The sequence below is a fragment of the Hibiscus syriacus genome, unplaced genomic scaffold, assembly GCF_006381635.1.
Source record: "Hibiscus syriacus cultivar Baekdansim isolate YM2019G1 unplaced genomic scaffold, ASM638163v2 tig00110258_pilon, whole genome shotgun sequence".
In the NCBI taxonomy this organism is placed as follows: Eukaryota; Viridiplantae; Streptophyta; class Magnoliopsida; order Malvales; family Malvaceae; genus Hibiscus; species Hibiscus syriacus.
In genome coordinates this window covers 1,039,628-1,055,794 of record NW_024062649.1, presented here as the reverse complement: position 1 = coordinate 1,055,794, position 16,167 = coordinate 1,039,628, and the positions used below count along the sequence as shown (strand labels likewise).

General features: G+C 31.4%; 1 protein-coding gene across 16 annotated transcripts; it reads left to right on the top strand.

Moving 5' to 3' along the window:
* Positions 1-4,985: 4,985 nt before the first annotated feature.
* LOC120115134 (extensin-1-like) lies at positions 4,986-15,679 on the top strand. 16 transcript variants are annotated; one of them, XM_039135905.1, is made up of 9 exons: positions 4,986-5,385; positions 5,536-6,587; positions 6,992-7,335; positions 7,696-7,775; positions 7,824-8,081; positions 8,773-8,819; positions 12,773-13,003; positions 13,085-13,301; positions 15,655-15,679. In XM_039135905.1, the coding sequence occupies exons 1-8, from the start codon at positions 5,099-5,101 to the stop codon at positions 13,294-13,296; spliced, it is 2,511 nt and encodes an 836-aa protein (XP_038991836.1). In that variant the 5' UTR covers positions 4,986-5,098; the 3' UTR covers positions 13,297-13,301; positions 15,655-15,679. The 16 variants fall into 16 exon arrangements, with proteins under 16 accessions (XP_038991836.1, XP_038991844.1, XP_038991831.1 ...); XM_039135913.1 differs by lacking the exons at positions 12,773-13,003; positions 13,085-13,301; positions 15,655-15,679 and adding an exon at positions 9,132-9,145 and having other exon boundaries at positions 7,824-7,871; positions 7,979-8,016; positions 8,064-8,081; positions 8,773-9,050; XM_039135900.1 differs by lacking the exon at positions 15,655-15,679 and having other exon boundaries at positions 7,824-8,172; positions 8,271-8,819; positions 13,085-13,098.
* The last annotated feature ends 488 nt before the right edge of the window (positions 15,680-16,167 follow it).

Below are 16,167 nucleotides of genomic sequence, written 5' to 3'. Positions count from 1 at the left end.
ATCCTATGAAATTTATAAATTTTTATATATAGCACGAATTATTGTTATTCTTTGAGGTATCGGTTCGAACATCAGAAATGTTAGGGGTGTGAGTGCTCAATGTCAAATAGTGAAGAGTTATTTATGAACATATATTGTCTTATACTTATCCAAAGTTAACAAAAAAATATTTAATTTAATTATATTTTTTATTTTATCAATAACATAATTTTACATCTATTGAAATTTTATAATTTTATATTTTTAAAATTTCTAATATAAATTTTTAAAAATTTATGTAAAATTTTATATCATTCTTTCGTGTCATCAAACATATTTTAATAAATAATATATTCCACTTTAATTAAAGTGATATTATTGAAAAATAAATTTCAACAAATCAGTTAACATTGATCCCACCATCTGTCACATGCATGCCATAATGACATTTGAATTCTGTTAAGATTTTGTTTTTCATTCAATTTTCCCCTTCGCTTCATCACTTCACATCTTTTATTTATTCCTCATTAAGATTCTGTTAGGAAATTCGTAAACTAAGAAAAATATATATTTATAAATATTAAATTCAATTATAAATCAAACAATACACATAATTGAATTTGAAAATAAAATAAATCTAAACTTACAATAAAATAAATTCAGATAGACTTATAAAAAATGGGATCAGTATCGATTCTTACTTTACACGAGTAGAGACTTGAATCGATACCCAACCCACTAGAGCATTATAGCTTCATGTGACACGTTATCAGGGGCGAAATCATAAATTTATTAGGAAGTCAAAATATTTTTGTATTTCTTAGAAATATAATTTTTTTTTTCAATTGAGAAGCCTAGTAGAACTTATTTTTCTTTTCTTTTTTAATAAAATTCTCAGTATTAATTAATATTAAGAAATAATTGACAGGGACCAAGACTCCAGTTGATCCCTGTCTAGTTCCACCCATGCACTATTTAGTTTAATGAATTTTTTTGGGAGGATACAATAGTTCCAATACAATATTTTTTTGTTGCATCCGTTTATACTGTATAAAACTAATAAGTTTTATATTTTTTTAGGATAGTTGGATGAAGGGAAATTAAAAGCTGAGATTAATAATAGAAAATGAAAAGATATTAACTGAAGAAGAAAAACAATGAGTTAATCTTAGCCTTTGATTTTTCTCGTCCAAAGATATTAAAAGAGTGTGAAACTAAAAAAATTATTTAAACAATGTAAATGTATCCTAATCGTGTGTATGTATGTATGTATGTATGTATGTATGTATGTATGTATGTATGTATGTATGTATGTATGTATGTATGTATGTATGTATGTATGTATGTATGTATGTATGTATGTATGTATGTATATGTATGTATGTATGTATGTATGTATGTATGTATGTATGTATGTATGTATGTATGTATGTATGTATGTATGTATGTATGTATGTATGTATGTATGTATGTATGTATGTATGTATGTATGTATGTATGTATGTATGTATGTATGTATGTATGTATGTATGTATGTATGTATGTATGTATGTATGTATGTATGTATGTATGTATGTATGTATGTATGTATGTATGTATGTATGTATGTATGTATGTATGTATGTATGTATGTATGTATGTATGTATGTATGTATGTATGTATGTATGTATGTATGTATGTATGTATGTATGTATGTATGTATGTATGTATGTATGTATGTATGTATGTATGTATGTATGTATGTATGTATGTATGTATGTATGTATGTATGTATGTATGTATGTATGTATGTATGTATGTATGTATGTATGTATGTATGTATGTATGTATGTATGTATGTATGTATGTATGTATGTATGTATGTATGTATGTATGTATGTATGTAGTATGTATGTATGTATGTATGTATGTATGTATGTATGTATGTATGTATGTATGTATGTATGTATGTATGTATGTATGTATGTATGTATGTATGTATGTATGTATGTATGTATGTATGTATGTATGTATGTATGTATGTATGTATGTAGTATGTATGTATGTATGTATGTATGTATGTATGTATGTATGTATGTATGTATGTATGTATGTATGTATGTATGTATGTATGTAGTATGTATGTATGTATGTATGTATGTATGTATGTATGTATGTATGTATGTATGTATGTATGTATGTATGTATGTATGTATGTATGTATGTATGTATGTATGTATGTATGTATGTGTATGTAGTATGTATGTATGTATGTATGTATGTATGTATGTATGTATGTATGTATGTATGTATGTATGTATGTATGTATGTATGTATGTATGTATGTATGTATGTATGTATGTATGTATGTATGTATGTATGTATGTATGTATGTATGTATGTATGTATGTATGTATGTATGTATGTATGTATGTATGTATGTATGTATGTATGTATGTATGTATGTATGTATGTATGTATGTATGTATGTATGTATGTATGTATGTATGTATGTATGTATGTATGTATGTATGTATGTATGTATGTATGTATGTATGTATGTATGTATGTATGTATGTATGTATGTATGTATGTATGTATGTATGTATGTATGTATGTATGTATGTATGTATGTATGTATGTATGTATGTAGGTATGTATGTATGTATGTATGTATGTATGTATGTATGTATGTATGTATGTATGTAGTATGTGTATGTATGTATGTATGTATGTATGTATGTATGTATGTATGTATGTATGTATGTATGTATGTATGTGTATGTATGTATGTATGTATGTATGTATGTATGTATGTATGTATGTATGTATGTATGTATGTATGTATGTATGTATGTATGTATGTATGTATGTATGTATGTATGTATGTATGTATGTATGTATGTATGTATGTATGTATGTATGTATGTATGTATGTATGTATGTATGTATGTATGTATGTATGTATGTATGTATGTATGTATGTATGTATGTATGTATGTATGTATGTATGTATGTATGTATGTATGTATGTATGTATGTATGTATGTATGCATGTGAGATAGGATCTGATCACATAGTATAAAACTTTTTAATTTAAATATATTTAAGATAGATGAATGAGTGAAATTAGACAATTGAGATTAACGATAGGAAATGAGAAGATACTTATTGGAAAAAAAACAAGGAGTTAATCTTAACCATTTATTTTCACTTGTCCAATGATTTTAAACCCGTGTAAAATTAAATAATTTTACATTGTGTAATTGTATCTTAATCTTGTATATATATTATAATTTAAATTCGAATAACATAAAATAGGCTCATACATGACAAGATTTAAACATTTGAGATCCTTCAACTTTATGGTAATTATTGATGAATTCGATCTAAAATTACATATATATAAATCTATAATTTAACACACACTCTTCCTAATTGTTTCCTAATTATAAAAAATATACTATTTAATTAGAAATTTGATCTGGAACTACATGGTTAAACATAATAATTTTCTCTTACAGACCAAAGAAACATCGATCAACCTTTTACAGTGACAGATATCACTTCCGTCGGTAGTAAAATAGTCAAACGTCGCTAAAAGTACAGTAATTTGTCTCTTCTATCGATACTTTTCGCTCACTTCTTTAAATGTGTCCATTTGATTAATCGCAATGAGCCACGTGAAAGAGATTCGTTTAGTCTTTCAAAACCTCCTTTGTTTAATTACCGACATTAATGATGATTATTTTAAAATATAAAAATATCTTGATGTCTGAAAATATTTGCATGTAAATGATATTACAATAATTAGTCAATGTGGTTATTAAAAAATATTTTCTAACAAATTCATGAATGAGAATATTAATATTAATATATTTAGGAATCAATAGCGAATTTAACCGGGATTTTAGGACAATGGGGTGTGGGAAGCTTGAATCATTATTTCTTGCACGAAAAAGGAAATCGATTGTTTTATTTTAGGTAAATTACGCGTTTAATATATAAACGATCAATTTTGATTTGTTTTAGTACTTAAAACTTTCAATTTTTTTAAAATCATATATAAATTTTAGTTTTTGTTTCATTTTAGTAATATATCGCTAAAAATTTTAGTTTTTATTTTAGTATCCGTTCAAAAGTTAACGTTAAGTTTTTCATTAAAATTAAAATATTTTAAAAATATATAATTTATTATACAAATACATAAATTAATGTTAATAATTTGTAGCATTACACGTTGAAGACTGAGAAGGGAATATTAGAAGTAGTTGTTAAGTTATGGGTTGGATTTAAATAATTTTATATTTCAATTTGACTTTATATTTATATTTAACCAATAAAATATGTTTTTATTAAAATTAAATTGTATATTTTAGAATTATATAAAGTAATAAAATAAATTTACGAATCAACCAAAATCTGAGTAAGTAATTTATTTTATGATTCATGTCTGCTCCTAGCGAAGATAGAATTAGCCGTTGGATGAAGAAAGAGTGGATATGACCTTATTCCTGTTTTAGGCACTATATTTTAAATAGTTTCAATTTGATCACTCAATTTTGATGTACTCTATTTTTAAAAACTTCACATTTGATTTACATTTAATTTAAATCTCGGTAGAGGAGAAGTGGAGTAGGAGGAGACAGACAATATATCCCAATTACACGTATATCGAATGACGAGAATTGTAAATCGAAGTCAATTTTTTTTTTTAATTTTGAGTTGAAGTTTTACGAATTTTAAAGATGTTATGAGAAAATATAAATTAATATAGTGAAAAAATATAATAATATAATTGAAATTTTGATTTTTTTTTAAATTATCAAAATATATTGTACATATTTATCATTATATTATTTCATATTTATATAATGATAATGTTTTCAGATCGATTTTTCAAGTTTCTTTATTATATTAACATAATTGAAATTAATTGAATTTGTCCCTCTTTAGACAGCACACCATCAACGACTATTTTTCCATTATATATACTCTTCATTTCATGCAAGCTTCTGCAATTTTCTGTAGACACCACCAGAACGAAATTCCTTCCCCCTTTTTCTTTTCTTCCAAACAGGAAAACTCCGAGAGAATCTTGGTACTTTGACCGGCGGTGGTGCTCTTTGGTCGTCATCTATGATGGTTCGGCGGGGCAACCCGACGAGGGGCCGATTTTGGCCCCAAATGCTAGTGGCTGTGGCCGTAGTTGTTCTTGCGGGCAATGTAGGTTCAGTGTCTGCTGATCCTTATATTTATTCTTCGCCTCCACCTCCTTATAAGTACAAATCACCACCACCACCTTCTCCTTCTCCACTGCCGCCTTATGTGTATAAGTCTCCACCACCACCATCACCTTCTCCTCCACCTCCTTATGAGTACAAGTCTCCACCTCCTCCATCTCCATCACCACCTCCTCCGTATGTTTATAAGTCTCCACCGCCACCACCTAAACACGAGGAGCAGCCCCCATACGTCTATAAGTCTCCACCACCACCTTCACCATCCCCTCCACCTCCATACGTGTATAAGTCTCCCACCACCACCACCTAACACGAGGAGCAGCCCCCGTACTACTACAAGTCTCCACCACCACCTTCACCATCCCCACCACCTCCATACATATACAAATCTCCACCACCACCACCAAAACACGAGGAGCAACCCCCATACTACTACAAGTCTCCTCCACCACCTTCACCATCCCCACCACCTCCTTACGTCTACAAGTCTCCACCACCACCACCTAAACACGAGGAGCAACCCCCATACTACTACAAGTCTCCTCCACCACCTTCACCATCCCCACCACCTCCATACGTTTACAAATCTCCTCCACCACCACCAAAACATGAGGAGCAGCCCCCGTACTATTACAAGTCTCCACCACCACCTTCACCATCCCCACCACCTCCATACGTTTACAAATCTCCTCCACCACCACCAAAACATGAGGAGCAGCCCCCGTACTACTACAAGTCTCCACCACCACCTTCACCATCCCCACCACCTCCATACGTCTACAAGTCTCCACCACCACCACCGAAACACGAGGAGCCCCCGTATTACTACAAGTCTCCACCACCACCTTCACCATCCCCACCACCTCCATACGTCTATAAATCCCCACCACCACCACCGAAACATGTAGAGCTGCCCCCATACTACTACAAGTCTCCTCCACCACCTTCCCCATCCCCACCACCTCCATACGTCTACAAGTCCCCTCCTCCACCACCGAAACACGAGGAGCAGCCCCCATACTACTACAAGTCTCCACCACCACCTTCACCATCCCCACCACCTCCATACGTCTACAAGTCTCCACCACCACCACCGAAGCACGAGGAGCAGCCCCCATACTACTACAAGTCTCCACCACCACCACCGAAGCACGAAGAGCAGCCCCCATACTACTACAAGTCTCCACCACCACCGGTGAAATCTCCTCCTTATTACTACAATTCTCCACCACCACCAAGTCCTTATTATCCTCACCCTCAACCTCACCCCCACCCGCACCCGCACCCCCATCCCCTCATTGTCAAGGTGATCGGAAAAGTTTACTGCTACAGATGCTATGACTGGACCTATCCAGTGAAGTCACACAACAAGAAACATCTCAAAGGTACAATTCAAACTTAATTTAATGCATTATTAAATTAATTCATCTTACATTTTCATGTTTATTAGCTTATTTTTATTTTATTTTTACTTTCTAATTTTCATGGAACTATCAATGTAATGTACTGTAGGGTTTAAGATATGATGTTTTGAATATTTTAATACAATTTGATGCAAACGTAATAATTAAACGAATCACAGAATATATTATTTACAAATAAATTAAATTATAAAATAAAAATTAATCATACACAAATATAGAACATGTTCAATAATATATATAAAATATATAAAAAAGATATTTTTGTTTCTTATAGTCTGTACATGAATAATGACTTAAAAAAGCATGTTTTGATTGACTTTTAAGCAAAAGAGGAATGACTGTTTCAATTATTGCACATGGAGCAGGTGCTGTCGTGGAAGTGACATGCAAAGCAGGAGATAAGGAAATCACTGTCTACGACAAGACTAGAATCAATGGCAAATTCAGCGTTGCAGTTCCTGGGTTCGACTATGCTAAATATGGAGCCGACGCTTGCACGGCCAAGCTCCATGCCCCACCCAAGGGTTCACCATGCAACATAGCCACGAGCCTACACAAGGGCGACAAGGGTGCCGAGCTCAAGGTCTATTCAAAGGACAAGTACGAGGTTGTGCTCAAGGCTAAGCCATTTGCTTATGCTCCCAAGAAACCATACAAGGGATGCGAGAAACCGAAACCGAAGCCTCCGGCTCCGTACTACTACAAATCTCCACCGCCACCGTCACCGGTTTACGTCTACAAGTCACCACCTCCACCGGCTCCTACTTATGTTTATAAGTCACCACCACCTCCAACACCCACCTATGTTTACAAATCTCCACCACCACCAAGTCCTACCTATGTCTATAAGTCACCACCTCCTCCACCATATTACTACAAGTCTCCACCACCACCAAAGCATGTTGTGAACCCCCCATACTACTACAAGTCCCCACCACCACCGAGCCCCACTTACGTTTACAAGTCGCCACCACCACCGACCCCTGCTTATGTTTACAAGTCACCACCTCCTCCCCCATACTACTACAAGTCCCCACCACCACCAACTCCCACATACGTTTACAAATCACCACCACCACCACCACCCACCTATGTTTACAAGTCACCACCTCCTCCTCCATACTACTACAAGTCTCCACCACCACCGAAGCATGTAGAGAATCCCCCATACTATTACAAGTCTCCGCCGCCACCAAGTCCCACATATGTTTACAAGTCACCACCTCCTCCTCCATACTACTACAAGTCTCCACCACCACCAAGCCCCACATATATTTACAAGTCACCACCACCTCCGTACTACTACAAGTCTCCACCACCACCGGTCCACTCTCCACCACCACCTACTACAAGTCCCCACCTCCACCACCAAAACACGAAGAACACCCCCATACTACTACAAATCTCCTCCCCCACCATCGCCGTCTCCTCCTCCACCATACTATTACAAATCCCCGCCACCACCAGTCCACTCTCCACCTCCACCATACTATTACAAATCACCACCACCACCAGTCCATTCTCCTCCTCCACCATACTACTACAAGTCCCCACCCCCACCACCAAACACAAAGAGGAACCCCCGTACTACTACAAATCCCCACCACCACCAGTCTATTCTCCACCTCCACCATACTATTACAAGTCCCCACCCCCACCACCAAAACACGAAGAACAACCCCCATACTACTACAAATCTCCTCCACCACCATCGCCATCTCCTCCACCATATTATTACAAATCTCCACCACCACCGGTCCACTCTCCACCTCCACCATACTACTACAAATCACCCCCACCACCGGTTCACTCTCCACCACCACCCTACTACTACAAGTCTCCACCACCACCAGTCCACTCTCCACCACCATATTACTACAAATCACCCCCACCTCCAATAAAGGCTCCGGCACCTACCTACCATTACAACTCTCCTCCTCCACCATCACCATCACCTCCACCCCCATACTACTACAAGTCCCCACCACCTCCATCGCCATCTCTTCATCCACCATACTACTACAAATCACCCCCACCACCGGTTCACTCTCCGCCACCACCATACTACTACAAGTCTCCCCACCCCCAATAAAAGCTCCAGCACCAACTTATCACTACAAATCCCCACCACCACCACCATCTCCTTCACCACCCCCACCATACTATTACAAGTCACCCCCACCTCCGGTGAAGGCTCCAGCACCTACATACCACTACAACTCCCCTCCTCCACCATCACCATCTCCCCCTCCCCCATACCACTACAAATCTCCCCCACCACCATCTCCCTCGCCCCCTCCTCCATACTACTACCACTCACCTCCCCCACCAGTGAAATCACCTCCACCTCCGGTCTACATTTATGCTTCTCCACCACCACCAATCCCCTACTAGATCCGGAAAGATCAACCGCACATCGTTCATGTAAGTAACATTTCAATTAAACCAAATAATTAATCATAAACCATTCCATATCCTAATTCATTTACAACATCAAAATTCCAGGTTCTAGTTTCACAGGAAGAATAAAGGCAGGTTCCGAGGAGTGGAGTTTTGGACAGCAAAACAGTTCCTTTTCAAGTCCATGGAATAAGGGTCTAAGCACTGCATTTGGGAGATACAGTTTTGATAACTCAGGCCTACAGATAACTTCCACTTCTTTGGTAGCACTGTTCCACCTGCTCTTAATTTATCGTAGTTGCGTAAGAAGAAAGTGAGGGTGTTTTGTTCTTTTAATTTATTAGTTTTTCTATTTATTGTTCGCATGTGTATTTGCTGTTTGGTGGATAATTTGTTGTTCTATGTGCACTACGAGTGTTGTTGACAATAAAGGAATATACTTATGTCCCAATGCCAATGCTTTGCATCAACAGCCTTTCACTCATCATTTTAGCTGTTTATAGGAATTAATTCAATCATGAAATCACATCCCTCTTAATATAGGTATTAGGCAATATAAATATTTTGTGTAAACCACACATTTAGTACTTTTTTTGAAATACACTTATTTAGTACTTCTATCAGTTTTTGTTGTTTGTTTTAGTACCTAAATTTTTACTTTTTCCAAAATTGTAATGTTTAGTTTTTGTTCCATTTTAATATTTCATCGTTAAAAATTTAACTAACGTGACTTTTTTGGTTAATTTACATCGTTAATCCCTTAACTATTTTCACTCCTATTTTGGTCATCAAAGTTTACATTTTTTAATTTAAAAATTCAACTTTTAAATTGTTCATGTTTTAATCAATCTAATATTTTATTAAATAATATTTTGTGACATGAGAATTTTTATAATTTTATTAATACATAATAAAAATAAAAAAATTAAATTTGAAAGTTAAAGGGATTAAATTAGGAATAATTTAAAAGTTAAATAATTAAATTAAAAAAATTAAATTTAAATAGCTAAAATAAGAGTAAAAAGATAGTTAAGTAATAAATGATATAATATACCTTTAAAAAAGTGTCAAGTTGCAAGGGTTTCATTAAGTTTTTAACAAACAAAATTAAATGTTAGATTTAATTTTGAAAAATTAAAATTTGAATACTAAAATAGAGCAAAACTGATAGTTTAAATACTAAACATATAATCTATTCAAATATTTTTTTAATTATTTACATATAATTTATTGTTCGATTAATTTATATAAAATATTATAATAAATATATAATATAAGGATGTTTAAGGTACAACAACCTTAATATACGGTTAAACAAAGACGCTATCGGAAATGTTAATATTTTTCTAATATTTTCGATAAAACCTTACCTTAAAATATTATTTTTTCTACCGGAATGTTAATATTAGGCGCTACTTAAAATGTTTAACATTTCCGGTAAAGCGCTACATAAAATATTATTTTTTTTACTAGAAATGTTAATATTAGACACTATCTAAAATATTATTTTTTTCTATCGAAAATTAGATAGTGAAATTAACATTTCCGGTAAAAATTTAACGTTTTAGGTATCATTTTACCGAAAATATTAAAAAATATTAATATTTTCAACCAAATTTTTTTAGTCGTATATTGAGACTACTGTACAACAAAACTACCCTAACTTCTTCTATTCCTTCTTTTTATTTATTTGTAGTGGAAATTAATAAATTAACTTTTTGATAAAAAAATAAAAAAGAAATGACAAAAGTAAAATAGATGAAGACTGCCAAGTCATTATCATAATCATGATCATCATCACTCGTCAATAATATGTCGTGGAATTAAGTTGATTGACAATTCAAAAGTGGAAATATAAAAAAGATTAATTAATTCAAAGAGGTAGCCCTCCCCCACATGCAGAATTATTCCTTTTTCCCCTACTTTTGGCTGCATCTTTCTAGGGTTTATAATTGAGTGCTGCCATAGCTGGATTTTTATTTATTCATGTCTCAAAAGAATATATTGACTAACAAATTACTTACATGGAACATGTTTTTTTTCTTTTTGGTTCTAAGTATTTGTCTTAATTAATCTGGGACGATTTAATCACATATTTAATTTTAGTGGTTGAATTTCTCAATCGATTTTTTTTACATATATAAAGAGTAGAAGATATTACTTAAGTAATATAAAGCTGATTACACATAACATGTTTTTGATATGACCTTTTGAACTAAATTTCTTTCCATTCGAATTTATAATCTTTCAAATGTTATAATAATATTAATAGTATCAATTGAATTAAAATTTATTTTTTATATTTAAATTTTTTATTGATTTAATTTTTATAATATTATCAAATCAAGTGAGGTCACTGGATCGAAGTAGTAGTTGAATAACAGCGTTCTGCCATAAATCAGCAACAAGTTATTGTTAAATAGTTATTATACTTGAAAAGTAATATAATATTTTTGGAAGAAGAACAAGTGATTTATGAGAAGAACAATGATTAAAATGACGATTTTTTTTTTAAAATTGAATGGTTAAATTTATTAAATTGTTTTAAATCAAGACTAAATTAATAGGTTATACCATTTTAAAAAATAATTTGGGTCTCAATGATTCAAATTTAGGTGAAATTTGTCTCGTCATGCAATGATATATTGACTAAAATACCATTTTTAAAATTTTAATTATTTGTATACAATTTATTTTGGTTTTTTTGGTTAAAATTTTAAGTGTTATGTTGGGTCGAGTATACCATTTATTTAAGAGATTAAATTTGGATCATAATAAATTATGTTAAACTAAAATTCGAAATACATCTCTATTATGCTAAACCTAAGTCCGAGAAACAAAAGTTCTCTCCGTCTCATTACCATTCAATGACGAATGCATATTGTGTATCCACTCATATATAAAAATTTTATGTTAATAATATATACGTACTCATCTTCAAAAATATTTTTAAATTCGATATTGTTTTCATCTCGTTCATGATTCGAATCGTGATTATTTAATTTATTTTAACAAAATGCATGTTCAAGTAGCACTCAAACAAGTTGTAGTCCAAAAGAACAATTCGTTCATTATAAATATGGGATAAGAACGCGACATCTTTTGTTCTTTTGTTTTGTCTCAAAAAATATGGCAACACAAGTGGGGATCGTTTCAGCAGCCATAACAGTACCATTCTGAAATGTAAACTCTCCGCATCATTCAAATATAAAACATATAAATAAAGCCAAAATTCTTGGAAGAAATTGAAAGAAAAAAGGGGAAAATTATGTGTTTAGTACCTAAACTATCATTTTTTTGGGTCTATTTTGGTATCTAAACTTTCAATTTATTCAAAACCATAGCTAAAATTTAGTTTTTATTTCATTTTAATATTCCGTTCAAAATTTAACATTAAATTTTAAAAAAGAAATGAAAGCGTAGGTACTAAAATGGATCAAAACTGATAGTTTGAGTACTAAATACGTTAAGTTTTTAACAGTGAGAGTATTAAAATGAAACAAAAACTAAACATTATGAATGATTTTAATTTTTTTTTGAAAGTTTAGGTACTAGAACTGATCAAACATTAATAGTTTAGGTACTAAACTTGTTTACCTCAAAAAAAAAATACTTTTTTGTTAGTCAATAAATAGATGGGTAAATTGCACCACAATGCATTCAATTATTAATAAAATTACAGACGAGTCCCTAAATTTCAGAAATTATAAATGGACCACAATGCATTCAATTGTTTTCCGGTGAAGGCTCCAGCACCTACATACCACTACAACTCCCCTCCTCCACCATCACCATCTCCCCCTCCCCCATACCACTACAAATCTCCCCCACCACCATCTCCCTCGCCCCCTCCTCCATACTACTACCACTCACCTCCCCCACCAGTGAAATCACCTCCACCTCCGGTCTACATTTATGCTTCTCCACCACCACCAATCCCCTACTAGATCCGGAAAGATCAACTGCACATCGTTCATGTAAGTAACATTTCAATTAAACCAAATAATTAATCATAAACCATTCCATATCCTAATTCATTTACAACATCAAAATTCCAGGTTCTAGTTTCACAGGAAGAATAAAGGCAGGTTCCGAGGAGTGGAGTTTTGGACAGCAAAACAGTTCCTTTTCAAGTCCATGGAATAAGGGTCTAAGCACTGCATTTGGGAGATACAGTTTTGATAACTCAGGCCTACAGATAACTTCCACTTCTTTGGTAGCACTGTTCCACCTGCTCTTAATTTATCGTAGTTGCGTAAGAAGAAAGTGAGGGTGTTTTGTTCTTTTAATTTATTAGTTTTTCTATTTATTGTTCGCATGTGTATTTGCTGTTTGGTGGATAATTTGTTGTTCTATGTGCACTACGAGTGTTGTTGACAATAAAGGAATATATTTATGTCCCAATGCCAATGCTTTGCATCAACAGCCTTTCACTCATCATTTTAGCTGTTTATACGAATTAATTCAATCATGAAATCATATCCCTCTTAATATAGGTATTAGGCAATATAAATATTTTTGTAAACCACACATTTAGTACTTTTTTTGAAATACACTTATTTAGTACTTCTATCAGTTTTTGTTTGTTTTAGTACCTAAACTTTTACTTTTTCCAAAATCGTAATGTTTAGTTTTTGTTCTATTTTAGCATCTCATCGTTAAAAATTTAACTAACGTGACTTTTTTGGTTAAATTACATTGTTAATCCCTTAACTATTTTCACTCCCATTTGGTCATCAAAGTTTACATTTTTTAATTTAAAAACTCAACTTTTAAATTGCTCATGTTTTAATCAATCTAATATTTTATTAAATAATATTTTGTGACATGATAATTTTTATTATTTTATTAATACATAATTAAAATAAAAAAATTAAATTTGAAAGTTAAAGTGATTAAATTAAGAATAATTTAAAAGTTAAGTAATTAAATTAAAAAAATTAAACTTAAATGACCAAAATAAGAGTGAAAAGATAGTTAAGTAATAAATGATATAATATACCTTTAAAAAAGTGTCAAGTTGCAAGGGTTTCACTAAGTTTTTAACAAACAAAACTAAATGTTAGATATAATTTTGAAAAATTAAAATTTGAATACTAAAATAGAGCAAAACTGATAGTTTAAATACTAAACACATAATCTATCCAAATATTTTTTTAATTATTTACATATAATTTATTGGTCGATTAATTTATATAAAATTTTATAATAAATATATAATAACATTTTTTATTAAATTTAAATATAAATAAATTTTACTGGAGCACATTGGTGCACTTTACCTTCTAAAAGAAAATTATGAACAAAGACGCTATCAGAAATATTAATATTTTTCTAATATTTTCGATAAAACTTTACCTTAAAACATTATTTTTTACTTAAAATGTTTAATATTTTCGGTAAAACATTACATAAAATATTTTTTTTTTACAATAAATGTTAATATTAGGCGATACCTAAAATGTTATTTTTTTACCGAAAACTATATAGCGAAATTAACATTTCCGGTAAAAATTTAATGTTTCAAGTAAAATTTTACCGAAAATATTAAAAAATATTAATATTTCCAACAAAAAATTTTTTAGTCGTATATTGAGACTATCGTACAACAAAACTACCATAACTTCTCCTATTCCTTCTTTTTATTTATTTGTAGTGGAAATTAATAAATTAACTTTTTGATAAAAAAAATAAAAAAATGACAAAAGTGAAATAGATGAAGACTGCCAAGTCATTGTCATAATCATGACCATCATCACTCGTCAATAATTTGTCGTGGAATTAAGTCGATTGACAATTCAAAAGTGGAAATATAAAAAAGATAAATTAATTCAAAGAGGTAGCCCTCCCCCACATGCAGAATTATTCCTTTTCCCCCTACTTTTGGCTGCATCTTTCTAGGGTTTATAATTGAGTGCTGCCATAGCTGGATTTTTATTTATTCATGTCTCAAAAGAATATATTGACTAACAAATTACTTTCATGGAACATGTTTTTTTTTTCTTTTTGGTTCTAAGTATTTGTCTTAATTAATCTGGGACGATTTAGTCACATATTTAATTTTAATGATTGAATCTCTCAATTGAAATTTTTTACATATATAAAGAGTAGAACTCGAGACATTACTTAAGTAATATAAAGTTACTTACACATAACATGTTTTTGATACGACATTTTGAACTAAATTTCTTTCCATTCGAATTTATAATCTTTCAAATGTTATAATAATATTAATAGTATCAATTGAATTAAAATTTATTTTTTATATTTAAAATTTTTATTGATTTAATTTTTATAATATTATCAAATCAAGTGAGGTCACTGGATCGAAGTAGTAGTTGAATAACAACGTTCTGCCATAAATCAGCAACAAGTTATTGTTAAATAGTTATTATATTCGAAATGTAATATAATATTTTTGGGAGAAGAACAAGTAATTTATGAGAAGAACAAAGATTAAAATGACGATTTTTTTTAAATGAATGGTTAAATTTATTAAATTGCTTTAAATCAAGACTAAATTAATAGACTATACCATTTTTAAAAATAATTTGGGTCTCAATGATTCAAATCTAGGTGAAATTTGTCTCGTCATGCAATGATATATTGACTAAAATACCATTTTTAAAATTTTAATTATTTGTATACAATTTATTTTGGTTTTTTTGGTTAAAATTTTAAGTGTTATGTTGGGTCGAGTATACCATTTATTTAAGAGATTAAATTTGGATCATAATAAATTATGTTAAACTAAAATTCGAAATACATCTCTATTATGCTAAACCTAAGTCCGAGAAACAAAAGTTCTCTCCGTCTCGTTACCATCCAATGACGAATGCATATTGTGTATCCACTCATATATAAAAATTTTATGTTAATAATATATACGTACTCATCTTCAAAAATATTTTTAAATTCGATATTGTTTTCATCTCTGTTCATGATTCGAATCGTGATTATTTAATTTATTTTAACAAAATGCATGTTCAAGTAGCACTCAAAAAATATGGCAACACAAGTGGGGATCGTTTCAGCAGCCATAACAGTACCATTCTGAAATGTAAACTCTCCGCATCTTTCAAATATAAAACATATAAATAAAGCCAAAATTCTTGGAAGAAATTGAAAGAAAAAAGGGGTA

Coding starts and splice junctions, on each gene's coding strand:
- LOC120115134 (XM_039135900.1), top strand. CDS start 5,099: ATGATGGTTCGGCGGGGCAACCCGACGAGGGGCCGATTTTGGCCCCAA. Junction 6,588..6,991: donor CAACAAGAAACATCTCAAAG/GTACAATTCAAA, acceptor CACATGGAGCAG/GTGCTGTCGTGGAAGTGACA. Junction 8,820..12,772: donor CACCCCCACCTCCGGTGAAG/GCTCCAGCACCT, acceptor TTTCCGGTGAAG/GCTCCAGCACCTACATACCA.